The 27,439-nt window shown below is 42.7% G+C and overlaps 1 protein-coding gene across 1 annotated transcript in view; it reads right to left on the reverse strand.

Moving 5' to 3' along the window:
• Window positions 1-1,619: 1,619 nt before the first annotated feature.
• Window positions 1,620-27,439, reverse strand: part of Adam7 (ADAM metallopeptidase domain 7) — a 38,440-nt gene continuing 12,620 nt past the window's right edge. Inside the window, exons 10-24 of the mRNA XM_042697831.1 lie at window positions 25,907-25,991; window positions 22,615-22,745; window positions 20,612-20,786; window positions 18,893-18,982; window positions 17,729-17,924; window positions 17,236-17,338; window positions 16,087-16,273; window positions 15,386-15,466; window positions 14,790-14,868; window positions 14,098-14,203; window positions 13,658-13,754; window positions 11,778-11,840; window positions 10,734-10,790; window positions 4,501-4,733; window positions 1,620-1,653 (exon numbers count right to left, since the gene is read on the reverse strand). Coding sequence (XP_042553765.1) covers window positions 1,620-1,653; window positions 4,501-4,733; window positions 10,734-10,790; window positions 11,778-11,840; window positions 13,658-13,754; window positions 14,098-14,203; window positions 14,790-14,868; window positions 15,386-15,466; window positions 16,087-16,273; window positions 17,236-17,338; window positions 17,729-17,924; window positions 18,893-18,982; window positions 20,612-20,786; window positions 22,615-22,745; window positions 25,907-25,991 — 1,717 coding nt within the window. The remainder of the gene's footprint in view (window positions 1,654-4,500; window positions 4,734-10,733; window positions 10,791-11,777; window positions 11,841-13,657; window positions 13,755-14,097; window positions 14,204-14,789; window positions 14,869-15,385; window positions 15,467-16,086; window positions 16,274-17,235; window positions 17,339-17,728; window positions 17,925-18,892; window positions 18,983-20,611; window positions 20,787-22,614; window positions 22,746-25,906; window positions 25,992-27,439) is intronic.

Raw genomic sequence — 27,439 nt, forward strand, 5'->3', positions numbered from 1 at the left:
GAGCGTGCCTCCAGATTCAAACTCACGGACACTCACAGGAAAGCATGCTGACTCTGTGCTCCGAGGTAACATAAGGTTAGTCTGTAACACTTAGCATCAGATTTTTTTCTTTTCCATATAAGTCTTTGATACCAAATTAATATAAGGATCTATAGCAAGGATGAGTTAGACGTTTTTTGTCAGTTGTGGACTTGAACTCAGGGCCTGGGCGCTGTCCCTGGGTTCTTTATGCACAAGGCTATTTCTCTACCCACTTTGAGCCACAGTTCACTTCCATTTTCCCGTTTGTTAATTGGAGATTAGAGTCTCACAGACTTTCCTACTCAGGTTGGCTTTGAACCAAAATGCTCAGATCTCCGCTTTCTTAGCAGCTAGGATTACAGGCATGAGCCACCAGCTCCTGGCTAGAATAAATTTTTTTTTTTTGGTTGGTCGTGGGGTTTGAACTCTAGGCTTGGGCGCTGTCCCACAGCTCAAGGCGAGCGCCCTACCACTTGAGCCACAGCACCACTTCTAGTTTTCTGGTGAGTCTCACGGACTTTCCTACCCAGGCTAGCTTTGAACCACGATCCTCAGATCTCATCCTCCTGAGTAGCTAGGATTACAGGCACGAGCCATACTCATCCAGCTAGAATAAATTTTTTAACTCCCTACCTCCCAAGGCAAGCAAACCCACCAACGCCAAGTTTGGTGCTAATGCTGTCCCAAGGTCTCCAGTCAGATTCTGATGACCCACTAGAAAGACAGGCTTTTCCCAGGGTGCCACTGGCTTTATGAACTAACACAGAGAGAGTAAACCAAAACTTATTTTCCTTTTGTTTCTTACACCCTACTAAAAGGCAGCTTTCCTAAGGAGCAATTTGTACCTCTTATATCTAGGGATTAAAACATAACACTCTAACATATATATCACTGATAAAATTGTGATAAAGAAAATATTTGTAACCAGATGATGCAAGTACTAAGACTGTTAGCTCAGTAGCTGCTAAAATTTTTCTTTGGAATGTAACTATTCTGAAACCTCCAATTTCTCTTATACATGTATAGATTTTTTCTTGTATCCTAACTATCCTAAACCCTCTCTAGTTTATCTGATACATGTGTGCATTTTGTTGTTGTTGTTGTTGTCAGTTATGGGGCTTGAACTCTGGGCCTGGGCGCTGTCCCTCAGCTCTTCAGCTCAAGGCTAGCACTCTACCACTAGAGCCACAGCACCACTTCCAGCTCTTTCTGCTTATGTGGTGCTGAAGAATCGAACCCAGGGCCTCATGCATGCAAGGCAAGCGCTCTACTACTGAGCCACCTTCCCAGTCCCATGTGTGCATTCTCTTAAGCCACTAAAACAAATGAATATGTTAGCAAAGCAAAGAAAATTGCACTGTCATCTTCTAAGTGCTATCATAAAGTGCAGGATCTTCTAAGCACTGCACTTAATTAAAAAGAGTAAATCACTTACAAAAACCCTGTGGCTTGTTATTGAAGCTTTCATTTTAGCAATTCTTTCTTAGTATTGCTGCTTAAAGAGAAGAGGCATGCCCCTTCCCCAGGTACCAACAGGCCAGCAGGTGCCCCCCAACCTGCCTGCAATCTCTGGCGAAGTTTGAGACGATGTGTGTCTGTTAGTCACCAGTCTCCCGTTTATCAGAAATATCACTGGATCACAAAATCCAGGAGATTAGTAATTTAGAAGGGCCATACATTTCCCTGGACCATGACTGTGCTTTGTTTTGTTTTGTAGACAAGAAAGAAGATAAAACGGATATGGAAGACAGAATGGCTTAAGTAAGAATGTTGACATGTCCCTTGTATAACCTTGTTCTGGCCACCAGGATGTGGATGTGTGTCTTGGACTTCTCCCATGAGCACCAACGTCACACTTGACTGTGGAAAGTGGAGCTTGCTTCCCTGGTGTGTCAGTCCTGAGGCTTCTGCTGCAGAGTGACAGGAAAGTCCTGCAGTTACATTTTTAAAGGAAAAACTATCTCTCTCTCTATATATATATATCTATAGATCTATAGATCTATAGATATATATATCTATAGATCTATAGATCTATAGATATATATATATAGAGAGAGACAGAGAGAGAGAAACAGATTCTCATATCCAGGAATTAACACTGAAAGAGGAATTGCTGGCCATTTCTGACATACAGAATTTGGAAAGTCCTAGATTTCACAGAACAGAATGGAATAAAAGCCTAAACTTGACACTGTTTACTTTGCCCCTGAATTAAAAGAGCTTTATTGAGATAGTTCCCTGGGAATAGGAAGGTCAACGAAGAACACACACACACACACACACACACACACACACACACACACACACCATTTTGTCTGAGCCTTTACAACATGCACTCTCTGACCTACATGGAATTTTATCTTTGGAGTGGTGACAGTGATACCTTGTTACAACTTCTTTGAAGTGATAACATAGCCTTTCTGTCTGAGGAGTCAAGATTAGGAAATAGTTTTCTCTAGAAGCCAGTAGCTCAGCTACACACACACACACACACACACACACACACACACACACACACACACACACACACACACACACACCCCACACACACAGCTCTTTTTCCCACTTGTCTAGACACAACTACCCCAGTCAAGGCTGCCCTGGCCCTGCAGACACATCTTAAAATCAAGGCCTGCAAAGTTCAAGTTGTTTCCAGATATAATACCATTGCTTTGAAGAGCAATGTTTAACACTGCTTATAGGATTACAAATAAGTCCAGCATACAAAGTTGTCACTCACAACGTGTGACATCCAAGGAAAAATGAGGAGGTATGTAAGCAGGAAGGAAACTATGACCTTGGTTCAAGAGGAAACTTGATCTACACTTCTTCAAAAAAGACACGCATGTCTGAATTAGCAGAGCAGGGCATGCCAATAGCTACTGTGACAATATTCAATGCATTCAAGACTTAGATGATGCTCAGAAGAAACGGGAAGTTATGTTGTTTAGAACTGGATAAAAATGCAGTGTCTTTTCAGGTAGACTGTCTCCATTAAAGGAGCTTTTATTGGGGTTCAGGTGGCTGTGGTAGAGGATGTTAGGATCTTCAGATCTCGGGGAGAATTTCTGGGGTAGCCCCTCCAATTCAGCAAAGCTTCTGAGGATGAGCAGGAACACAGGCAGCATTAGCAGCTAGGCAACCTGGGTCTGATTTCTAGAATGATCCATGCTGTAGCTATTTTCTACTTCTTATTAACTGCACTAGAATTTATTTTCATTACTTACAAGAGAAACAAATGTCCTTTAAACTCAAAACAGGATTTGATAAATTCACTCTTTGCTCTTGGCTCAAGGTTTTAGACAGTTGAGCTATCCTCATAATTGAGTAAAATCTAATAGATACGTTAAGTGTTGCTTTTGTTTCCAGGAAAACATATCTGAGTAATGCTTTCCTGACATGATTTTATCGTCATCTGTCTGAAGCCTTCAGTCTCTGTACATAGACAGGAAGTGGATGGTGCAGGCTCTCTCTTCTTCCCTCCTGCTCATCCTTCCCTTTGTCTTTCATCACATTATTTTGTGACCATCTACTTACTCAGCCCGAGAGGCTGAGATTTCTCGGACAGTGCTTTACCTCCCTGTGCCTTTGAACGTCATTAGAGCATCACTGTAAACGCAAAACCACACATGCACACTGTACTAACTATACAGCAGGTACAGACACAACCACACAACTAGTACTGATGAGTAAAGAAGTACCCAGAGCCTGGATGGTGTCAGCCCCTACGCAGCTCATGTATTTTGTTAGGCCTCACTCCTGAGGCCTCGAGTTTACTCAGTGTGCATCTTCTGAGATGACCCATTTCCTGCTCTGCCTGCCCCCAGGGTTTCAGAAGGAAGTGGCATCTTGAACTTTGGAGATGTTCTTTTTCATGGAGAACAGCAGAGGCACTTTAGAGAAGATAGTTCACTGGCAGCCACCCTCCCTGCCTCAGGACTTCGAGAGAATGGGGTGGAGTCTCAGAATGTTACTGGGATATTATTCTCCACTTTTGGTTTTATTGACTAAGCTTTGATATCCAGATGCTGATGATAGCTGGGTGCTGGTGGCTTACACCTGTAACCCTAGCTACTCAGGAGGCTGAGGTCTGAGGATTTGGGTTCAAAGCCAGTCTGAGAAAACAAATCTGAGAGATTCTTATCCCCAAATAACCAGCAAATATCTGGAAGTGGAGGTGTGGCTCTGTTGATAGAGTATCAGTCTTGAGAAGGAAAAGCTAAGAAAGAGCACAAGGCCCTTAGTTCAAGCCCCACTACTGGCACAAGAAAGAAGACCAAATAAACATACTGATAATATGAGAGGGAGGAAGAAATTTAGCTATTATTTTCAATGCTAGAGGGTTTGTCTCAAGTCCTATTTTCCCAAAAGGTAAGCAGTGATTCCTCTCTTGAGTCCTGTTAGGATCACAACTCATCACTGGAAATTTTCTTTGCTCTCATCCTAACTCCAGAAAAGACGAGAAAATGGAGCCAGTACCTCGCTGAGAAAATCACGAGGACAGGGCAGGGAGCATGCTTTGCGCTGACTGCTCTCAGCTCGAAGCTGTCTCGAAGCTCCTGGATCGCTTCTCTGTGCCTTGGGACAGCTCCTGTGTTAGCTAATCCGTGTTTTCTGTATGAAAGAACGAGGAAGGCTGTGCCTCTCCACTGCTTTCCTCCCCTGGCCCACGGCTGCTGGGGAGTATCAGGAATCCTATCTTCTTCTCTGTCCTGCAAACAGGGATGGCAGAGGCAGCAACAGAGTCTTCCATGACACACTGAGCTGGATGCAAACAGAGGGACAGGCCTGTCCTGCGAAGAAAGTTTCTTCCAGAATTAGAAGTGGATGCAAACAGAGGGGCAGGCCTGTCCTGCGAAGAAAGTTTCTTCCAGAATTAGAAGTCTTTGTAAAAACAAAGCCAAGCTCCCAAAGCATCCACTAGGGAGTAGCCTAGAAGAGCTGGAGGAGGAATCCCGATCCCGAGTCTCAGGTCCTTGCCAACCTCAAGGTCTACCTTCTGCAGTAGCCCAGTCTTCCCAAGCAGAGCTTCCTGCCTTTGCTTACTCTCGCTTGTTATGTAAACCCCCACACAGCCACTGCTGCTGAGGCTGGGAGGCTGGGAAGTATGGTGTGTAGAGGAGGAGCGTGGGAGTAGGCTAAATGAACATCTCTTGTTTGGGGGAATTCGGTAGTAGAATTTGGTGGTATATGCGTGTCTGCTTTCCCTCCACAGAATTCAATGTAATGACGAAAGGGCCTGTTCTTCAGTTAGACTTCCTGCTTTGAGCTCCTGGTGAATTAATTAGTTCTCTTCAACAGTCATTTCACTAATTTTGACCTCAATTTTCCCAGACATTAAAAATTCTACATGATGCACAAAGTAGGTAGGAAGTACAGAAATCCACTCCCGGCAGACGGTGTGTCCTCCATAAACGCTGCCTTCCTTGGCCTTGTTATTGTACCAAATCACCGGGACCCTTGAGCTAGCAGCCCTGGCTTTGGAATTCAGTTAAGGATGATTGTATGAAGCCGCTCTGATAGGATCTCTTCCCAGCTCGAGTTCCAGGGATCCTGAAGGGCCCTGGTTCCATACCTCTCCTCCTGGGAGACCCCTGAGGCTTAACGTGACAGACGTCCTCATCTCTGAGTAATCAATATACATCATACGCAGCTCAGGATTGCAGCTCTTCCTGGTGGAAGATATGGCACTGTGTGAAGCCCACAGGGAGACCACATCCTTACATAAAGGCTCTCACGGCCTGACCTGCAGTTTGAAAGTGATCTGGAAGCTTCCAATAAACCTGGGATCTAATCAATAGTTCTCACTCTTGGGTGGCGATTAGTTGAGGAATCAATTGCCATCAACGGCCCATCACAAAGTCAGATAAGTTACACAGGCTGCTGCCTTCTGAAAATAGAGAAGATATTGCTTTTCCAGTTCAAAATCTCTACTGGACATTTTCGCTGTCAGACTTCTCTTGGGGTGTGTGTGTGTGTGTGTGTGTGTGTGTGTGTGTGTGTGTGTGTGTGTGTGTGTGTGTGTGTCTGTGTCTGTGTCTGTGTCTGTGTCTGTGTGTATTTAACTATCGTCATCATCATCTAGCTAGTTCATGTTTACATGGTCATAACCCACACCAGAAAAGGACACAGTCTCAAGCAAAAGCAAGAATAAAGTTTAGCAAATTCGTTAATAAGTTTGTTTGAAGTCGTGATACTGAAGGTGTCCTGCTGTTTGGAAAAAGGAGAAAATCACCAGGCAGTTTCCCAAGGCACCTGAAATTTAGCTAGCTGTGTGGCCACCTAGTGGTTATCCTGTGAACTTCAGGATGGTTTGTCAGGTAAACACTGAATATTTTCATCACTAATGTTAGCCCTCTTCCAATGTGAGTTTTGATTACTTGTAACTTTTGGCAGGATTGATGGCCTGGATAAACAGGCATTTGGTTGTGTCAAGATGGCTGAGGTTTGAGAATACTTGGTAGATTGGTAGATTGGAGATGCTGGCAGTGGGTGGTAGAAGGAAGATTTTGTTTGGAATCATCACTGCTGCACCCCCAGCAGAAGTGGTATAAGAACAGACCGATTTGTGCAGTGCATGGTATCAAACATGGATCTGAATTTGCTTTTTGTTGTTGTTGGTCATGGGGTTTGAACTCTGGGCCTGGGCGCTGTCCCTCAGCTCTTCAGCTCAAGGCTAGCACTCTACCACTTGAGCCATAGCGCCACTTCCAGTTTTCTGGTGGTTCATTGGAGATAAGAGTCTCAAAGACTTTCTTGCCGGTGCTGGCTTTGAACCACGAACCTCAAATCTCAACCTCTTGTGTAGCTAGGATGACAGGCATGAGCCACCAGTGCCCGGCTTGGATTTGTTTTCTGAGTGTTTTTTAGGTGACTTGCCTAATTTTAACCTCACAGTCTGTAACCTCACATTGATGTATCTGCTCAGGTCCTGGCTCCTATTCTTACTTCTGTCCTGCTCTTACTATGCATTCTTAGCCAGTCAGAGATTGGGCAGAGGTTTTGCTCATACCCCAGGGCCCATGGGTACATATGGAGGCTGGAGAGTGAGACTGAGCTCAGCCAGACTTTAGTCCTACACTGAAATTAACCTTCTTTCTTCTTTTGACACAGAGTCTCACTATGTATCCCTAGGTTGACCTTAAACTCATTATGTAACCCAGGCTGGTTTGGAACTCATGATACCCCTGCCTCCACCTTCTGAGTGCTGGGATTATAGGTATGAGCCACTGTGCTTGGCACCCAATATTTATATCTTAAGAGTATGTGAAGAGCTATTAAAGCATGAGAGCACTGACCCATTCTTAGAACACCTTTCCATCCAGTTTGGTCTCTGGCTGATGCATGCCTGGCCCTAGCTGTGAACACGTTCAAACTAGCTGGGTGGTCTTTCTATTTGTCTCCAAGAGACATCACCACTTTTGCTCGTAAAGTGTTTGCTTTCTTCTTCTTCCTCCTCCATCCACTAAAAGCCATTAAGAAAAAAAAATGCAGGGCTTTACATGGAGTTCAGTGGTCGAGCACCATGATTCCTATGCACAAAGCCCTGAGTTCAATCTCCTAGTGTCACAAAATAATAATAATCAACTAATGTAGAGATCTTGGAAGGACTGGACATGGGATGGGCCTGGAGCTCCAGCTTCTTTCTAAATCTGCCTCTTTGCGCAGCAGAGGGGACGCCACCCAGCTGCAGAGTACAATAAAAGCCCAGAGTCCCAGAATCTGTGGAGCTTGGATTGAATTTGGGAAGTTCCATCAGCAACAAGGTTCCTGCATCCATCGATGGGTCATGCAGCAAGAAGGCTATAGGGCAGACAAGAAGGCGGTCTGTCCACTCACATCCTATCCCTGCCAGCAATGGTAGGACATGATTCAGATTTGGAGACAAAAGGCAGAAAATGTTAGGGTTACATCTAAATAAGCTGACACACAGCCTGGGGCTCTGATGCTTACAACCCCTGTTTCTAAGAAATACTGGGGCTACATTCAGGATTAGAGGCCACTGGGTTGGGTTAAGGTCTTGGAGACACTTGAGCCCCTGAAAGTTTAGCAGGATGGCTTCAAGGAATGCTTCCTATTCCCATCCCAGAGGGTGGAGCTGAGACTTGGCACGGATTGTGACCGGAGGACTTGATCCACAGCCACTGGGCCCCACCCTGCTGAGCTATAGACAGCACTGGAAGGCCTAGATCCCTAAGGAAAAAAACAGAAGAGGGCGGCCCGTGGAAGGAGGGTGGATACATCTCATAAGGCCTCGGAAAAGGAACCTGGACAAACTTGGAAAATGCTCCCTAAATCTTCTAAGGGTCTCACCTGGCAGGAGAGCCATCTGAAGAACAGCGGAGCAGGGGTAGAACCCAAAGAGACGACACTAGCCCAGCATCAACGAAGCAGGACTCGGGATACGCGGCATATTTATAATTAAAGCGTGAAGGAAAAGAAAGATCAGATATGAGTAAGTCCGTAAACATGGAGCACAAGGATATCAGTAGAGCACAGTAGAGAATCTTGTAGAAGAGATATGGGAACTGTATCCAAACTAACAGACCAGAGCAGTGGTTCTTTCATAAAGAGAATCAGATCTTATTCAGCCATGTAAGTAGGATCCAGAAAAACATGATGACAGGGCTAACCCTGAAACTGGGATTATTCAGGGTTGAATGAGGCCCCCGCTCTGCACATTTACCTGCAGTATTTCAGTTTTCATCCTTTGGTAAGAGAACACATTCAGCCACATTCTCTCTTAAGGTAGCAGCATGATCCACAATGTTAGGGAAGCTGAGGGCTAGCCGTGTCACGTCCCCCTGTGCATCTCCAGGGAAAAGAAAAAGCCAGCAGGGCCACTGACACGCCGCCCGACTGGCTCTCTTCCTCTCTCTTTCTAGCCCTGGTTTTGCTGAGTCCGGGATGTTTTCATTTAGCCCTGGAGAGTTTCTTTCAGTAAATGAAAAAGTAGCTGCCAGGAGCTGCATCATTCCCAGAGAGGCACTAGAAGACAGGAAGCCTGCTGAGAGGAATGTGTGTAAGGAGGGGCAGGCATGTAAGTGCACCCACTGGACCCAGGGCCCAGGTGGAGCCACAGTCACAGAAACCACGCCGGGACCCCCATATCTATGTGTTCTGGGGACCTGGGGGCCCTTCATGGTTGCTCAGAGCACGTCCTTCCTTCTGAAGTCCTTGTAGCCCTCCAATGTTTCAATCAGCTACTTAAAAGAATTCTAGAAAGGCAAACCAAGGAGTTAGAACTGCCAGGAGCATTCTGGGACCTGGGTGGCTGACTAAGGAGGTGTTTCAGGGATGCTTCTGTCGTCATGGTGACCATTATCCTGCCTCCTCCACTTTTAATTGACCAATAGAATCACACCACCCAACTGGTCTCTGCTCTTCCCCACAATTCAGGAGACAGTGAATCATTTATGGGTCACAATGCCCAATTCAATGCTTGGATGAACCCTTCACACGTGATCCTTTGCCTCTTAGATTTCTCCCAACTTTGATTCCCATAAAAATAAGTAGATGAACAGTTTGTTGGCAAAAAAAAATATGCAATACCAGAGCCAAGAGACTGCTTGTTTTTGTAGCAAATGAAAGTGCATTTGAAAAGACACTAGACATTTTCTGTAACATATGTCTATACTACAGGTTGTGAATTCTACAAGTAAACGCTAGCAAAAAGAAATTGTTTCTCTTAAAGTTTTCGTGTCTGGATAAAGACGATGGCAGAAGCTACGGAGATGCGTGGAATGAGCCAAGGGGAGACTGCGAAGTCCTGCAGTTTGGTGTCTTCAGCCAAGCATCGCACAGCCATTTTGGATGTCCAATTTCAGACTCTAAACAGAAGCAGATGGTTAAAAAAAATAAGTCGGTTCCTATACATGTTTCCTTTAACATGTATTGCAGTTACTCATCTACTAATTGGATTAACCTTTCTAGGTTCTGTTGTGTTATGTTTATTCACACTTTTTTTTTAAAGATTGCCTAAGCTGGAGCTGTTTCTGGACTTACAAAAATGAACAGGCATACTACAAGATGAAATGTTCCTTTTCCAGTACAAGACGTCAAACCATTTCCTTTGTCCTTAGAGGAGAGGGTCCTTTCTCTACTGTGTGCATAGCTCTGTCATGAGGGAAAAAAGGGGCTGCTCACAAAGTGACCTTCTCTGTTTTATTCAGTGTGTTGGCATTGTGCAGAATTCCTCTTAAGAAGACCTGGAGGAGGGACCCGGTGCCCGGTATGTTGTAGGAAAGCAATCTTCCATAGAGACAAAGGAAGGCAAGCATGAAGGCAAAAACTCAGAAATGGGGCCAAGCAATGAGTCGTTTTGCTTCTTCTCGACCAAAGTCAACATTTTTCCCATTAAATTTTCTAATATGTGCATAGTATTTCAAGTGTACAAATCACTCATGAACTTATGTTCTTGGGTCAACTAAACTATGAAAGGAGCGTGTTGTTTTCTTCTTTCTAAAATGGATTTAGTGTGTTGAATTCTTGCTTGCTCCTTAGGTCAAGTTTAAAAGCCTCAGACTGTCAAAGCCTCTGTTCTTCAGTATTCTCTGTTCAGAAACGTCAGCAAATACTGTCAGTGAAAATAATTAGCCGTCCTACTCTTTTGGATAGGAACAGAGAACTTCCTCTCTCAACAGTAAAGAGCATAAAAGGATGCTAGCATTTGAAAAGAAAGAAAGGGAGATGTCCCTGTCACCAAAACTTACCACTTTAGCACTTTGATTGGGATCTGTAACTCCTCTTGGATCTTTGCTGGCGGATTTCTATAATAAATAAATTGTGCGGGGTGAAGAATTACATCAGGTATTATTGCTCTTGCACATGCACACATGCCTGCACACACACACACACATATGCTAATATCCAGGTGAGCACAACACTTCCTGTTCCATGAAAGCTCTAGGACAGTATGTAGCTCTCTCTGGTTAGGAAAATTCTTACCAGACACTTGTGAAATCTTCCCTGCATTGAAGACAGTAAGAGATTTTTCTAAGCATTTTCTTTGACTCAGACACTGTTTTGACTGGAATCCAGGTCAACCAACCCTGCTTTCCATGATGGTCTGCGCTGGTTCTCTGGGGAAACTTGGGAATACAGATGCTTCTGCCTGAGCCGAGGGCGTTGAGCAACCAAATACTGAAAACTGCCCTCACCCAGCCTTGCCTCATCCCTAAAGAAAGCTTCATAAGAACTGCCGATTTTACCACGGAGCCCTGAGAATCTTGGGTGTGTTCAGCACCCTGTTCTGGGTGAGGGGTGCTCTGCGATTTCACTTCCAGGAAGCTGGTATGGAGATGAACCCTTGGGGGTGATTGCTAGAGATCCTGCCATGTTTATTCTCTTGCTTAACTGTGAGTTTCCCAGCCTGGAGCTGATTGAGTACCAGTGAAAGCTATCCTTGAGAAGTCTTACACTCAGGAGTAGAACTCAAGGGAAAAGACAAACGAGGTAATTGCAGCAAGTAATATATTAATGGTCATAAATCCAAACTGCTTGACAAGAATTCATGCTAAACAAGAGGACATCAGCATTCCAAACAAAGGACTTTTATGGCTCTTCTAGTTCCTTCTTTCCCCAGACTCTGTTCTGCTCTGATGTCTCTACCAGAGTGTTCTCGCTTTACCTGAGGTCAGTGATTTGTGTGGTAATATTGGCCCTTTCAAGGAACCAAGTCGTGGATGAACGGTATCAAAATTGTTAATGAAATGGTCACGGATGCCCGTAACCCACAGGCAGTGACCGGGACATACCAGCGTGATGTAGTGAGGGCTTGGGAAGCCGGATGGAAGACTCTCCAAGGACTCTGAAGCTCTCTGCTAATGCAAAGAGACATTGTTAACCTGCAGCCGCTACTCCACCAGGTATGACTATTTGCCAACTCTCCAGAACACATTTGCCAGCCCTCCCTGGACTGTTTTCTTAGGAAAGGCAAAAACACCCACCATCACAAAACCCTAACCCACTGAAGATATAGAAAAAAAAAAGTCTCCAGAGATAGCTGCCTCTAGTCTACTGTGCACAAAGCAAGCATGCGGAGAAGAGAAGAGGTTTCTCCCTGACCCACCAGAGCCTCTCCTTTGGGAGCCTCCTTATTTGAATGTAATCTGGTAATTCCACAGCCACCTACCTTCCTTTGATCTGAAAAGTCATTGGGTCGTAACGCACACCCTCCAGCTGACCATTAAGATAGAGGCATGCTTCAGTGAGGCTAGACCAAGCTGTGGTGATGTGTGTCTTGCAGGAAATTTTCTATTTTATTACATGGTCACATATTCTGAAATAATATTCTCTCATGATTACTTTCATATGTGTACAATCTCCAATGATGTTACTTTCCTGATGATCCTGTTTGAACTCTGATTTTTCCCCCCTAATCTGTCTACCTAGAAGTTTGTTGTTTTTTTTTAAATGTTATGACTCTTCTCAGAAAACAACTTTTTCATTGATCTTCCCTATTTTTCTTTACTTTTGTTGGTGTGACCTGTCGTTTACTTCTCATTTGCTTTCTATCTGTACAGGGTTTTGTTTGTGTTCCTTTTTTTTTTTCTTTTTCCTAGTGTCTTTTCTCATTTTGTTTTTGTAGGAATGGTTTTGAACTCAGCATTCTGAGCTTGTTCCATAGGCATTTTGCTATTTGAACCATATGCATTCTGCTTCAGTTGTTTTTTAAAATAGGATTTTGTTGTGTTTATGCCTTTGCTTGCCTGGGCCGTGTTCTTTATTGTGTTTCCTGGGTTTCAGGCACATTCCCCATGCCCAGCTTTGTATTGGTTGTGACAGTTCTCCTTAACTTTTTGCTCAGGTTAGCCTTGAACCTTGACCTTCCTGATCTTCATTCCCCAGGTAGCTCTTATGAACCTCCATACCTGGCCTGTTTTTCTAGTTTCTTACAGTGAAGGTTTCTGTTATTAATTGGACATTTTTCTTCTTTAACCAGGTAAACAGAGTATCTAATACCATTTTGATTTATCATTTGACATATACATTCCTTAGAATGTACTTAATTCCACCAGATCAGTATCTGCATCAACCTGTCACTGCTTTTGAATGTAATTTTACTTGGAGAACACATTCTTCCAAGTTGGATAAGATTTGTCTTCTGGCTTAGAGTCTTTTTCCAAATTTTTTTTTTCTGTCTGGTCGTGGGACCCGAACTCTGGGCCTGGATACTGTCCCTCAGCTCTTCAGCTCAAGGCTAGCACCCACCACTTGAGTCATAGTGCCACTTCCGGCTTTTTTCTGCTTATGTGGTGCTGAGAAATCGAACCCAGGGCCTCATGCATGCGAGGCAAGCGCTCTACCACTGACCCAACTTCCCAGCCCCAAATATTATTTTCTTTGGTTAACAGACATTCGCTTCTGAACTCCTCTCTTGGCTGCCATGCTCTTCTCCCCTGCCCCACGGTAGGTCAAGAGCTTCTTTGTGGGCAAACAGTGAAACTGCTTCTCAGCATAACACAGTTACCTTCTCAGTTAACTGCCCACCCCAAGCAGCTTAGACTGAGTTCAACTTCACACACACACACACACATACACACACACGCACGCACGCACGCACACACACACACACACACACACACATGCACCCCCCCCCCCCAGTTCATCCCCAGGGCACATGAAACTCCCTTACGTGTAAGGGGTGAATATCTGTCAACACGGGCTCTGTCCCTGGTTGATCCTCAGCGATGTAGCCTTTATTTTCCACCCCTTGTGTTTCCCTAGGAGAACTGTCAGGAAGAACATGGAACAGGGACACAAATAAGGAGGTAAAACTGTGAAGCCATCTAAAGCCTTTTGAAAACATGATGCTCAGGTGGCAGTGTGGTAACAGTTGGGGAGAAACCACCCATCTAGTGGTATTTTTGCAATATCTCTAGACCATTCTGACATGCAGCAACTGGGACATAACGGAGATATGGGCAGACATGGTACAGGTTGATTTACTAGTATTTTTTAATCTGCTCTTCAGAAAGAGACTTAGACTTTCTCTCTCCATTGTTAGTCAGTATCTTATAAACACAAAACTTCCACCCTTGGGAGGTCCCTTCACCCCGGGAAATGCAGACGTACCTCTGAACTTGCTTCAACTTAATGCACTTTTGGTAGCGAATTAATAATGTGATGGTTGCCACACCAGCAATAAGCCCAGCAATCACAATCACCACGACGGAAATGCCTGCGGCGTTGAAAACATGGCCCTCAGCCAGGGGGTCCGCTTTACAGCAACGCAAAGTTAGCAGTTAATGGAGCTCTGACATTTTTTTTTTCAGTTTGCATTACTGTACATTCATAAAAGAAGGGGAGTTTCGCTACAGTTCCTCTCTCTCCTCCTTCCACCTTGCTCCAGCTGCAGGTGCTCAATGCCGTCTTTGCATAAATATGACAGCTCTCCATCCTCTGCACCCCTTAGCACCTTTTCCTGTCCCTCTCCCTTTTCCTGTTAATCTCTCCCAGACACGCCAACCCCGTTTACACTCATGACCCATCACCACCATCACTGTCGTTTCCCACCAATGAGCAACACACAGAATATTTGCCTTTGCTTTGGTCACTCCTTACAGCTGACAAAGGCTGAACAGCCTCTCACTAGAAGAGGCTGGGTTAGTTATTAGTTCTATGGGGTCACTGCACTAAATCCAGCTTGAGTCTCCAAGCATGCACACTAGTGGAAGAGGACCCTACAGAGAAACATAACAAAAGTACAGTGTGCCCGCTGGGCACACCTGTGATCTGTGGGAGGTGTTGTACCCCCGGATGCTTACTGCTCAGGTTGAAGGATTCTCCCCAGTCTGTAAGAGTCTGTTCTTCTGCACACTGGCATTGAGGCTCACGGCCATCCATCTGGAAGAATCGCTACCCATATAATTTTACCAAATGACTCATGTAGGCCATGGTATTTTTTTTTTTTTACTTCATTTAGGCTAATGTTAATTTCACAACCAACACCCATACTTGTGCATGCATTTACACACACACACACACACACACACACACACACACACACCTCTATTGATTAATGAGCTCAACTACATACAAAATCAAAGGCATGCAAGTAAGCAAACAAAACACAAGAAGTAACCATCTTTGGAGAAATCTGTCAAAACAGGAAAATGAAATCTACAGAACAAGACAGGATGATGTATCTTTCCAGAACCCATATGTGAATAGCCCCTGCTACAGTCACACATGTGACAGCCAGAATGCAGACCAACCATAAGCTTAGCAATCTATCATCCCCCTTATCATCTGGCTATCTGTCTATCTGATTATAAAGGTCAGTTTACTCACACATACACTCAAGAATAAAGGCTTATGTAAGAGGCCAGGAACATTAATTTTAGAAGCAATAACATCTTACTGAATTTTCATCACATTGAGAAGAGCAGCTTGTTGAATTGTAGGCCTTCTGCAGGCTTACACATTCCCCATTGCTGCACACCTAGAAGTGAAGTAACAAATGAGTTAGAGTGATGAATATTCTACATGACTTATCATTTATGTAATTACATAGATATTATACATTCTGTTTTCTGTGGGTTAATTAAAATGTATGTGATTTTATTCCTACTGTTTCTGGGCTTTTTCCTTCCTAAGGAGGAACATTCAGATGACACACTTCATCCCTTCCATTCCAAATCCACACTGGTTACAGCACTGGAAACCACACTTGCTGAATCATAATGGCTTAATCTAACATACGAACAGGTTGTTGAAATCCCCATTCAATCATTCGTGTCTAGTGTGGTTCCTGACAGCCTTGTACTTGGCCAGTAAATGAGGTTGCATAAATACACGAAGAATGGAACAGTCACATTAATTAGAAAAAATAGTCATGTCTGATTTCATTAGATCCCTAATAGAAGATACTAATTAAACATATTTATAGCAAGTACACATCTCTTAGCATGACTATAATCAAACAAAAATATAATTACAGTGTTATTGCTTCCATTTTTAGTTGCCATTTTCCCATAGATAGCCCCTCTGGAATGCATTATCGAATCCAGTGATGTGTTCTGGCCAGCAGAACTCTAAGTTCCAGTACACAAACAGTCTTACCATTCCATCTCCACATTTTGTTCCAGAATCCACCAGGCCCACATCTTCAGCATTGTGGTAGAAAAACACGGTCCTGCACTGGCAGGTAGCATTGGGTTGTGGAAGCTTAAGATAGTACGTCTTGTCTTCTCCATGGAGAGGGGAGAGCTGTCTTCCAGTACAGAAGAGCTTCCCACATTTCACATCTCTGCAGGAAAGGGAGAATATGCTTAGATTTGGAGTCAGTTAAGAGATGAAACTGGCAAAACAGGAGCACAGATACATTTCCCCAGGCCCAGGCTATTCCTGCAGAGCAAATGAAGAAAACACAAACACAGCTGAAGTACTGAGTCTGGGAACTGAGATGAATAAAGCATATAAAATAATGATTTAAAAATAGTTCTCTATGATTCTCACACACTGGTAGCAGTCAGTCCCTAGTTCACAGAAGAACATTTCTTGCTAGTGAGGTGAACTTGTGTGACTTAAAGAGACTAGGTAGACACCCTTCGTATTCTTTCTGGCGTTTTGGTTGACTGATTGTCAGCCTGTGAGGCTCTGTTATTGTAGCCCACATTTTCCACGCAGGCAGCAACTGGAACAAGGAAGGAAGGAAGGGAAGTGGACCTACATTTCTACCTACATTTCATGAATAAAGCTGAACTTGACATTGGGCTTTGATGATGGTTGCTTTCAGTCTAAATCTTGTGCTTGTTTTCTTTTACACATTAAAGCCTTGGATGCAAGCTGCCAAATCTCAAGGTGTGTTCAAGCTCAGGCACATGAACAGCAGATAAAACTTCTGAATTATCCACCCTAATTTCAACTCTGCCTTTCTTTTTATGACTTTATTTCCTTCGCTAGTTTTTTTTTTTTTTTTACTTTTTATAACTTTCCCTTCATTCCATTTGACTCATTCCTTTTTTTTTTCTGTAATGTTATTTTCCTCCATAAGCACTTTCAATCTTTCCACCTTTCTATGTCCCATCACCGCCAGCCAAGAAACACAGTATGTAAACACCTAGCAGTCCACCGGGCAGGGACATGGCTTTCCTTCCTGCTCCCTTCTCTTCCCAATCTCTCAGGCAAAAGAGGCCACGGGATGCCACAAGAGCCTCGCTGGCATTTCTAAACATTCTTCCACAGCCCTGTGTCTCACAGGCCACTTACTTCTCTTCACAAGGAGCAAATCCATTTTCCTTGTTTTTGCAGTAGCCAAATTTGTTTCCTTTTTTATTCATCTTGTAGCAGGCATCGTGACTCTCTTTTGCTCCTGGGGTATGAAATTATGATAAAACTAAGACAATGAAGCATAAACATGGTAAATCATACCACACCTTATTTTCTAATGCAATTAAGCACTCACTATCATGGTAGTATTAGGTAGCAGTGAAGTAGAATTGAGTAATTATTCATTTATACTATCCGTCAGGAGAATGTTTAAGGTAGGAATCAAGATTATCTATCTATCTATCTATCTCTCTATCTAAAGTAACAGTAGCAGAGGTAGGATCAACAATAGAGGCCATGTCCAAAGAGGTGCTAGATAATTCCTTGGGACAATGCCACCAGTGGTATGATTTCCCATCTTAACCCCAAATTCTTACAGGAAAATAATAGAGAAAAGCAGGCTATCGACTTTATCTCTGTGACTGTGTCTCACCACCACTAAACAATGCATGGCACTGCTGGTCCCGAGTGGGGCATTTCCCCAGGGAGCAGTAGCCTTCTGCATTCTTGCATGGGGTCCCACTGGGTTGGAACTGATCTGGAGGACATTCAGGTGAGTGGCCAGAACAAACTTCAGGAAGGTCACATTCATCTTTTGCTGGTCTGCATGGAGATCCTTCTTTCTTTATCTGTTAACGAAAATCAAAGCAGAGGGAGGCATGTACACATTCAGGTCAGTAAGCCTTGGGCACCTGGGTTGCAAGTTGGCCCCTTTCATTGATCTCAAATGCCTTGTTCAAGGCAAACCATTACTTCCTTCTCTATGGCACGGAGAATTATTTTCATCGGTAGAGGTTTTAGCACTTAGGCAGTTTTAGGGATGACCAGATGGTGATTTTGCCAATGGATATTACAATTGTCACACGTAGTTATAAGTAGGATGGGACATAAAATAGACAAATGAGGAAGTACTCTTGTTTGCCTTGTCTAATCTTCACCCTTGCTTTAGTACAATGACCTCCTCTCCAATACCCTACACACATCTGGGACATTTGTCTAGAAAAAGGAATCTCTATCACCAGGAGATCAGATCTCCCTGCATGTACTGGAAACATGCTGTGGGGAGAGGTCTCATTACCAGGAGGTATTTTATAGAGAGATTCTGTCATCCAGATGTTCAGCAGTCACTTAAGTGTGCTGAGTTCTGACAAGAACTGAAGATGTATGTAAACGGTTATGTTCTTGGCGAGTTCATGATGCAGGGAGGTAAAAGATGTTTTCGTTAAACCCTTAGAGAGAGCCATCTGGGATTTTTTGGTCAACTTTTCTTCACCAACTATCACTATCTATCTGCCATTATCACTTGGCAGCCCCAGTGTAACCCATTCCTCGTTAACGCTGTTATTATCAAGATGGTAACTCCCCTCTCAGCTGAGGTTTCATAGAAGAGCAGCCTCAGTCATGCGACTTCACTCCTAAAACACCCCATGCTACTTTTCTCCTGGCCCGTGCATAGCAGCACCAGAGGCTCTGGTAAGAGCAAGCCCCGCCTCATCCTGCAATTAGTAATGGCGGCTCAGCTAAGGTTGGCAGGGCTTTGGGAGTTCATCCACCTGAACTGAAAGCAGGGAAACCCTCTCCCAGCAAAGGGCCTTACATGACAAGATTCACAGCACTCCCCTTGCGCACAATCAAATCCTGGCTTCAGGAGACACCTGTGCGCATCACAGCAAGGATTAGCGCACTCCTGGAAATACAATCAAAAGCGAGTATCAGAAGTAGGTTTGCATCTTGATTCCTGTTTGATGAGGTAATTAGCTGTACTTCTGGATGACTTTTCAGGGTTAAATGCAAATGACTCTGGGATGCAGGTAAAGATCAAAGATCCCTGTGACAGACTTTAACTGTGTTTCCTTCTTTGTTTAGCTGTTCAACACTCCACAGCTTAGGAACTTTCCTAGTCAAGAACAGAGAGTGCAAGCCAGACATTGGTGGCTCACACCTGCAATCCTTGGCTGAGACCTGAGGATTGCAGCTCAAAGCCAGCCCAGGCAGGAAAGCCCATGAGACTCTTATCTCCAATGAGCCACATACAAGTTGGAAGTAGAACTGTGGCTCAAGCTGTAGAACATTACTGGTCTTGAGCAAAAAGCATAGGGACAATGCTCAGGCCTTGAGTTCATGGCCCAGGACCTGAGTATTCACACACAAAAACAGAATCAAGAGTCCAAAGTCTGGGCCCTTCCATTCTCTCAAGGGCTCCCATGCCCTGAAGATACAGCTGTTTCAGGCACTATCTTTTGCCCAATATGCCAAGTAGTTAAAACTGACTTTTCTTTTAATGCACCTGTTACTAATCACAGCGAGAGGTCACTAACATCCCACCTGTTCAAACAAAATTAAAACTGCAAAGGAAACAGCGGGTATGTGATTGCATGAAATGCTTTCTGGGCTTGAATGAGGCTATAGAACCCTTGCCCAAATGCTCCTGGGTAAAACCATCCGTCTCCCTAATTAAGAGACTCTTTTATTCGATTTGAGACATTTGAGGATCAGTTCTATCCTCTAGACAAGTCACAGTTCCCTCGCTGATTGTGGCATCTCTTTTCTCTCTCTGATGAGTGCGGGTTTGAGGTCCATACAGCGTCTACCGCGTGGCACTCAGAGGAGCAGAGCTCCTGAAAGTGGGTCAGAATGTGAGTCTGAGCCGCAGCCACTCCTGCTCACCAGACACCATGTTTTCACACCTTCCTTGAGACTTAAACGCACACACATGAATTTGAGTCAGCGGTTGTCTAGGACAGCTGTTCATCTGACAATCTTCGGAGAGAATTCGCTCCTATGTTGGGGACAAAGCAGCTTCCTACCCATTTTAACACTTGCCTCAAAAGCTTTTCCTAAATGCTCCCCACACCAATTAAGTGTGTGAAAGATTTCAAGGCTGTTTGCTCTGTTAAGAAAAAAAAATGGTGAGAATGGGAATTGTACAGTTGTGTTACAAGCCTTGAGTAAAACTCAATTGACAGCAAGTAAGAGATATTGTAGGATTAGCTACAGCCTGCTGCGTATGAGAGATCAGATTTAATGAGACCTGTGAGTCCTTCTTACAAGCTGAGCCAATTAATATATCAGCTAGGGAAATGTGAGGTTGCCGCTCTCCAACAAGGTCATTATACGTGAATCATCACTGCCTAAGAAGACTTGAAATGAAGCTGCTGCAACAGCTGGCTCCCAAATTAGAACAAAGACACAAAGCACGATTCCATTACAAGCTTTACAAGGGGCAGCGTCGTCAATGTGATCAGTACCCACATCTCTGCCCAGATCCCAGCTGAGCCTCACTTTGCCACTGAAAGACAGTGCCATTCACAGATACCTGGACAGAGCCACAGTCACACTCCTCGCCCTCGTCCACTTTCTTGTCTCCACAAGACGGTAAGTCATTAAAACTGTCAGGAAATGGGATGTTGAGCATGCATGTTGGCTTGGCGTTCTTCAGGTACTGCTGGTACTGGGCTTGGCTGCATTTGCTGAATTTTAGTGCAGGAATGCTAGAGAGAAGATAAAAATAAACATTTATCCTGTTATTCCAGTCTTGGCACAGCGCGACGGACGCGGATGTTAACTGTGAGGGCAGCATGGGAGATGGGCTTCACAGGACTGGAAATCTCTTCTTAGATCACAGCTGAAGTGTTATGTGAGCAAAAGGAATGCCAATGCAGCTTCCAACCAACCCTTCCTGAATCTCAGCTTTGTCATTTTTTCTGTTCTTCTTTTCCCCTGTCTCCTTTGATGGGTCCCATCTAACATAATCTTGGATTGCTATAATCTGAGTTTACAATTCCTGCAATGTTCCAAACTTCACAAGTCAAGGAATGTATCATACTCAATATTTAAAAAATATCTACTGCTTTGTGCAGTACCTGGTGCCCAGTAATCCTTCATAGACATTTGTGGAAACAAACTAGGAACATCGTACATATCCATAGGAATGTTAAATACTTCTTTCTGAAACTGAAACTTGGCTCCCTTCTATCTTCCTTTTGTTTGATTCCCTTGATATAATTTATTAACATAATGAAAGGCTAAATAAATTTTAGAGACTCAAGTTACATGAGTCAGGAAGGCAGGACTCTGCTAATATGCTAATTATAGAGACAGTCATACTTGACATTGATTACTGAGTTCTCACTTATGTCAGATGCTTGGGTGCTTTACTAATTGCAATCATTTAAACTTTAAGGAAGTCCCTCCCCCACAGTATAACCCCTGCTTTCACTGTATTTGATGTTGGTATAATTTGTGGAGGGGAAGGGGAAAAACAAATCGTTTAACTAGGGATGCAGGTAGACCTATTGCAACAATGAGATGTATAAGTCGTTATGTCGAAAAACGAACTTTACAACTTTGGTGCGGGGGGGAGTGGGAGATAGCAGGGAGGATTGAGTGGGGGGGCGGGGGAGGATGGGAAGGGATGGGAAGGGGAAACAAAGGAGGAGGCTACATTGCTTAATAAGAAATGTACTCATTATCTTGCCCATGTAATTGTAACCCCTCTATACAGTATTTTCACAACAAAAAAATAAAAATTAAAAAAAAACTTTAAGGAAGTAATGATAATCACTTAAGGTCTATTTTCTTACTATACACAACACACCTGCTGTAAAAGGACTTGGCCGATGGGCAGATAATTCACAGTATAACCAAGGGATACAGGATATCCATTCATTTTATGACTATTTCTGAAATATCTAACATGCAGACTGTTCTAGGCAAAGGTAATGTGACAGGCACCAGATAAAATCCTCTGGCCTCCTGAAGTTTATGTTTTGGTAGAAAAACGATCTAATGAAGAAGTCCAATGTGCAAAACACAGGCTGTAATCTGTAGTGATAAGTACCAAGAAGAAAACACAACAGCACAACAAAAGGAAAAGAGAAGGTGGAAAATGCCAGGACTTGAGCCAAATGAAAGAGGATTGGAGATTTGGGATAGATGGCCAGGGAAGGCTTTGCTGACAATAACGTGTCATGAACCACATAAAGAAGGTAATTATAGCTTAAAAAGAGCAAACCAAGCCACACTGACTTCACCGAAGTGTTTTGGGGGAGGTCGGTATTAATGGTCGTCATGTTCTTTTGCTCTGTGCATAGGTAGAGTTTTAGAATTGTTTTCAGCTCATCTCTAGAAAAAGACATCACCAGCTAATAGGCTTTTGTTTAAAAGAAAACTTCTCACCTTATCTGTGCTCGCAAAAAGACCTTCCAGGAAATTCCACAGAAGATGGCACTATATCCCTAAAATAATCGAGCTCACCGCGACACTACTCAGCAAGCACACGCAGGTATTCTCTTCTCACGAAGAGAATGTGCACCTCACCTTCCCCCTCCGTCCATCACGCATGCCCCCAGGGGACAGGAGCAGGAGCTGTCATTGTGTTGCAGGCCCAGGTTGTGTCCCAGCTGGTGTGCCATTCTGTTTGCTACGATGTTGATGTCAGGTAGCAGATCCTGATTTTTAAAAAATGCATATTCAAGTAAAAAGCTTAAATTATTTATTAAATGATTGAATCAAGGGATTAAATTATTGTTTATTAAGTTAGTTGAAAAGTTATTAGATCAAAAATGCTCATTACCAACTTTCAGACACAAGCACATGATACCACGTACAGATAGCACTGTGAACAAGTTGAAGGACCTGCTTTTTACTTCTTAGTCCACAATAAACTGAGACATCGCTGACTTAGTTGCTTCCCTCTCCTTTACCTCGGTGTCTGTACATAATGAGCTTTGGTGTGTGCGTATGGGTGTGTGTGGTACAGTAACACCTACTGCATTCACATAGACTCATTTAAAGCAATTAATGTTACTATGGTGTGAAGGCTTGTGTCCACCAAAATTCATGTTTGGAAGCCCTAACCCCCAAGGACTGGAGGTGATTTTTTTTAAGTCCCGGGGGAAAAGCACTCAGGAATTGAATTCGTGCCTTACACGGAGCCTCGGGAAACACCTCTTGCCCCTTCGGTGTCTGACAACACCGCAGAAAAATGCCACCTGGATCCCCGGTGGGCCTTTGTCAGACAGCCAATCTAGCAGTGCCTCCAGCTCGGGCTTCACAGCCTTTGGAACTGCGAGAAATACATTTCTGATACATGGTAACCACTTTGTGCATGGTGTTTTAGGATGGCCGAGATAAAATGCTACTGATGATCTTCTTTGTACCAGATATTCTAATGGGGATACAAGTAAAATGATTCCATTGTTCTTCTTGTCAATTCCATTCTCACACAGCAAAACAATGCTGTGTTTTCTTGTAGGGGGACTTTTTTTATTGTGTGGGAATAAAAACAAAGGAGGAGGTAGCAATGCTTGGTAGGAAATATACTCATTACCTTATTCATGTAACTGTAACCCCTCTGTACAGTATTTTTACAATAAAAACATATTTAAAAAAGCACCTGAAGATCAGAGATATAAAATTCCTGGCAAACTTGGTCATTATCCTGTATCCCAGTTGTATTTCATGTTTTATTGGAAGAAACTTTCCAAAGAGGGGTCGGCTATCAGTTTATTCAAAGATGGCAGCACATTTTTCATTTGTTCATTTCATTTTGCTCATGCAAGTTAGAAAGTGTTTCTTGGATCAGTTAACGTATCAGAAATGAGAGAGAATCAAAATTGAGAGAGTAACCAAAGCCCAAACTATAGACATAAAATGGTTTTAGAATAAATGGTTGGGTAGTCATTTTTTTTTATTTTTTTGGGGGTCCGGTCATGGGGCCTGAACTCTGGGCCTGGGTGCTGTCCCTCAGCTCTTCAGCTCAAGGCTAGCGCTCTACCACTTGAGCACAGCACCACTTCCAGTTTTTTTCTTTTTGCTTATGTGTTGCTGAGGAATCGAACCCAGGGCCTCAGGCATGCAAGGCAAGTGCTCTGCCACTGAGCCACCTTCCCAGCCCCTATCTTAAATTTTTTTTTAAATTTTTTGGGGGGTTCCAGTCATGGGGCCTGAACTCTGGGCCTGGGTGCTATCCCTCAGCTCTTCAGCTCAAGGCTAGTGCTCTACCACTTGAGCCACAGCGCCACTTCTGGCTTTTTTCTTTTTGCTTATGTGGTGCTGGGGAATCGAACCCAGGGCCTCATGCATGCAAGGCAAGTGCTCTACCACTAGCCACCTTCCCAGCCCCCTGGGTAGTCATTTTTAAGCAGTACTAGCTTTTAAGTCTGAAGGCTTAACAAGACCGTGATAGACAGGGCAATTAGGCAAAAACATGAAGGAAATAAGTACATGCCTTCACATTTCCAGTAATTTCTCAAATGGTTTTACTTGGACATCATTGATTGGAAGATTCAAGACTTTGAAAAGGATCAGACAAATAAGAAGAGAAAGTAGCTCATAGCCATCATGCTTTCTAAGCTACAAGCCTGTCTTGATAGGATATAGTGACTAGCTTCTGAATTTTCTTGTCAGTCCAAGGACAGTATCTTCACTTGCTGAAGTAGCCATGAAGTTGTATGAATAATACCTGTTCTCAGAAATAATCATATTTAATGTGTATTAATGTGGGATGTGTATCTGGATATGAGGCCCTTTTGAACTCCAAACAACATTGATATACCTTTTGTTAATTGAAAGGTATTTTAATTCTAAGGTGTTTTAATCATACAATTAAAAGGTGTTTGTTTTCTAGTTAGCAAAATGATTCAACAAACACAATAACATTCTTCAGCATAAAAATGCATGTGGATGTTAAAAATAGCATTACAGAAGTATCTTTAAAATAGCATTACAGAAGTATCTTTTTTTGTATTAAGACATCCCGAGCAGATACTTTATGCTCAGAAATTTAGCCTGGACAATGGAAGCACATGGTTTCCTTTAAAGCTTGTGGCTTTAAAGCTTGTATCACAAGAATAGAGTCTGTGTACCTTTTAAATAGCATCAACTGGAGGCTTTCTGTGGTCTTTTAATAGAGATTTAAGTGACAAGGCTACTATGTCATTGAAAGAAATTGAATCAAACTGAAAATTAATGAGGTCATCAGAGTTTGAGTGATTAAAAACACCCAGAAAAATGTAGTAGAAAACTGGATTACCTTTTACTCCTTTAAAGACAGGTATAAATAGGTATAAATATAAATAAAATTCAAATGAAATATAAATGCAGACATAGCTTTCTTAACTCCACAATTAATCCAAGGATGAAATTTTAAGTATTTTTTTAAAAAGCTAAAGCTATTTTAAACGGTGAACATCAAGTAGTTTTTCAACCCAGTTAAAGAGTTATGATTACATTTTTAAAAAATATTGCCATCTAGTTGACTTCCAATTAACCTGCCTTCAGTCTTTCTGCTTTAGTCATGTTCTAAATAATACTGGTGAGTATGAAATGGAAACTTTCTGCCTTTTCAATATGCTTTGTCTAATTATTTTAACATAGGGGATATGCTTGCTGCACTAGAGTTTGGCACTAAAGAGGCACATGAAATCCCAAAAAGGTTCAGCTGTAATTGCTTTAAATAAAATACTTTCCTTCCTTCATAAAGAAGATAATAGTCTCTGTAACATACCTTGAGAGTATATGACAAAATGAGCACAGATTTCACAGATGCAGAAATCACACGATTGAATCCAAACACTTTCATAAGGTAATATAACAAAGCACAACCTACCTTAACGACACTGCAGGAATAATGGGGCAGGCACATCCCGGCTGGGTAGGAAATTCCTTGAGCATGTGTTTGAAGCCACTTCCCACTATAAACAAAGGCATGTACACTCTTCATTCTGAGTTAAGTTCTATTAACACAGAGACCGATGGGCAGCAAAGTCCCAGAATGCTGTGCTGTGCACCAGAAAGCGTCCTACATTTCTTGAATGAAGTTTGTGGATGCTGAACTCATTTGAAATCTAAGAGCACTGAAAATGCCACTACAATCTCCCAGTGAAATTGAAAAAGGAAAAATTCTAAAAATTCTAAAAATGGGAATCTCACTTTTTAAATTCCAGTCTAGCCCGCACCAAGCTCTTGATAAAAGCACAAAAAACAAAAGACCAAGTAAGGAATTAATTCCAGGCACCAGGGACCAACCCTGTCTCAATCAAACAAACAAATAAAAAACAAAGTAAAAACGTTATAAATGAAAACAAAGAGGTCTAGTGGGCACTCAACACCATGATCAAGTAGCTATGGCTAAAAAACTTTAGAATTTTTAATCAACCATAGAAACTCAGAGATCATAACTATAACCAAAATCTTGAAGAGACATAATATGAGGGCTATTCTAGATTTCCTACAAAGACAAATACAGATGTATCTCTTATAGGAATTAACATTTGATCTGATTCACAAACAGCTTTTAGAATGAGGTCATTATAACTGGACCAACCATGGGCTAGAAGACAACATTTAAAATATCAAAAGATTCAAATTCAGGAAGGGCAACCAGGTAAGATTTTTCCCTTCTAGACTTCAACTTTTTTCATCAAGAAGATATTCTGCCTTTTAAAAACAAAACAAAACAAAACAAAAAACATGAAAAACAACTTATGAAAGTTCCGATTCTGACATCACTTAGGGTCTTAGAGGAGTTTGGAATTCTGGTCTTTCTGGATGCTAATGATCTTGAAAAAGTGCCAGGAAGGGTGGAGCCCCAGAGTGAGAACCATCTAAAAGCTGATTTATCTCACAGCTGCTTAAACGTGAAGCAGTATCATAACAATGCCATATACACTGTTCTACTGCCTCCACATCTGTGCAAATCCACCAGAAAACTGACACATAAGTCCCAAACATGAGGGCCAGTTAGACATTAGCAATTCACACCACCTTCCTATTTACAGATAACAGTAATATGCAAAGCTACTTGTCAGCATAAGGGAAATTCTGCTAAAGTAAAAGGGTCCTTCTATAACCATTTACATAGCTCTGGACCTACTTATTAATTGCTGAAAAATATGCATACAAAGAGGAGGCCTGAATAAAATTAAGCTAGTTTATGGTGCTATTTCGCTACTGTTTATTCCCCATAAATTTGGGTATAATAATGCCTGAATATCCATGCCCAAGACTTACTCAACTATATTTGGCATCTAGATGACATAAAAAAAAATCAAGAATGATATGATTTAGTGATCTGTTCACTCTCACCAATTGATCAAGGACTAGACCTGACCCCTGAGTTTAGACTTAGCAAGCTTTGTGT

This window comes from Dipodomys spectabilis, unplaced genomic scaffold, assembly GCF_019054845.1.
Source record: "Dipodomys spectabilis isolate Male_0828 unplaced genomic scaffold, ASM1905484v1 ptg000229l, whole genome shotgun sequence".
In the NCBI taxonomy this organism is placed as follows: domain Eukaryota; kingdom Metazoa; phylum Chordata; class Mammalia; order Rodentia; family Heteromyidae; genus Dipodomys; species Dipodomys spectabilis.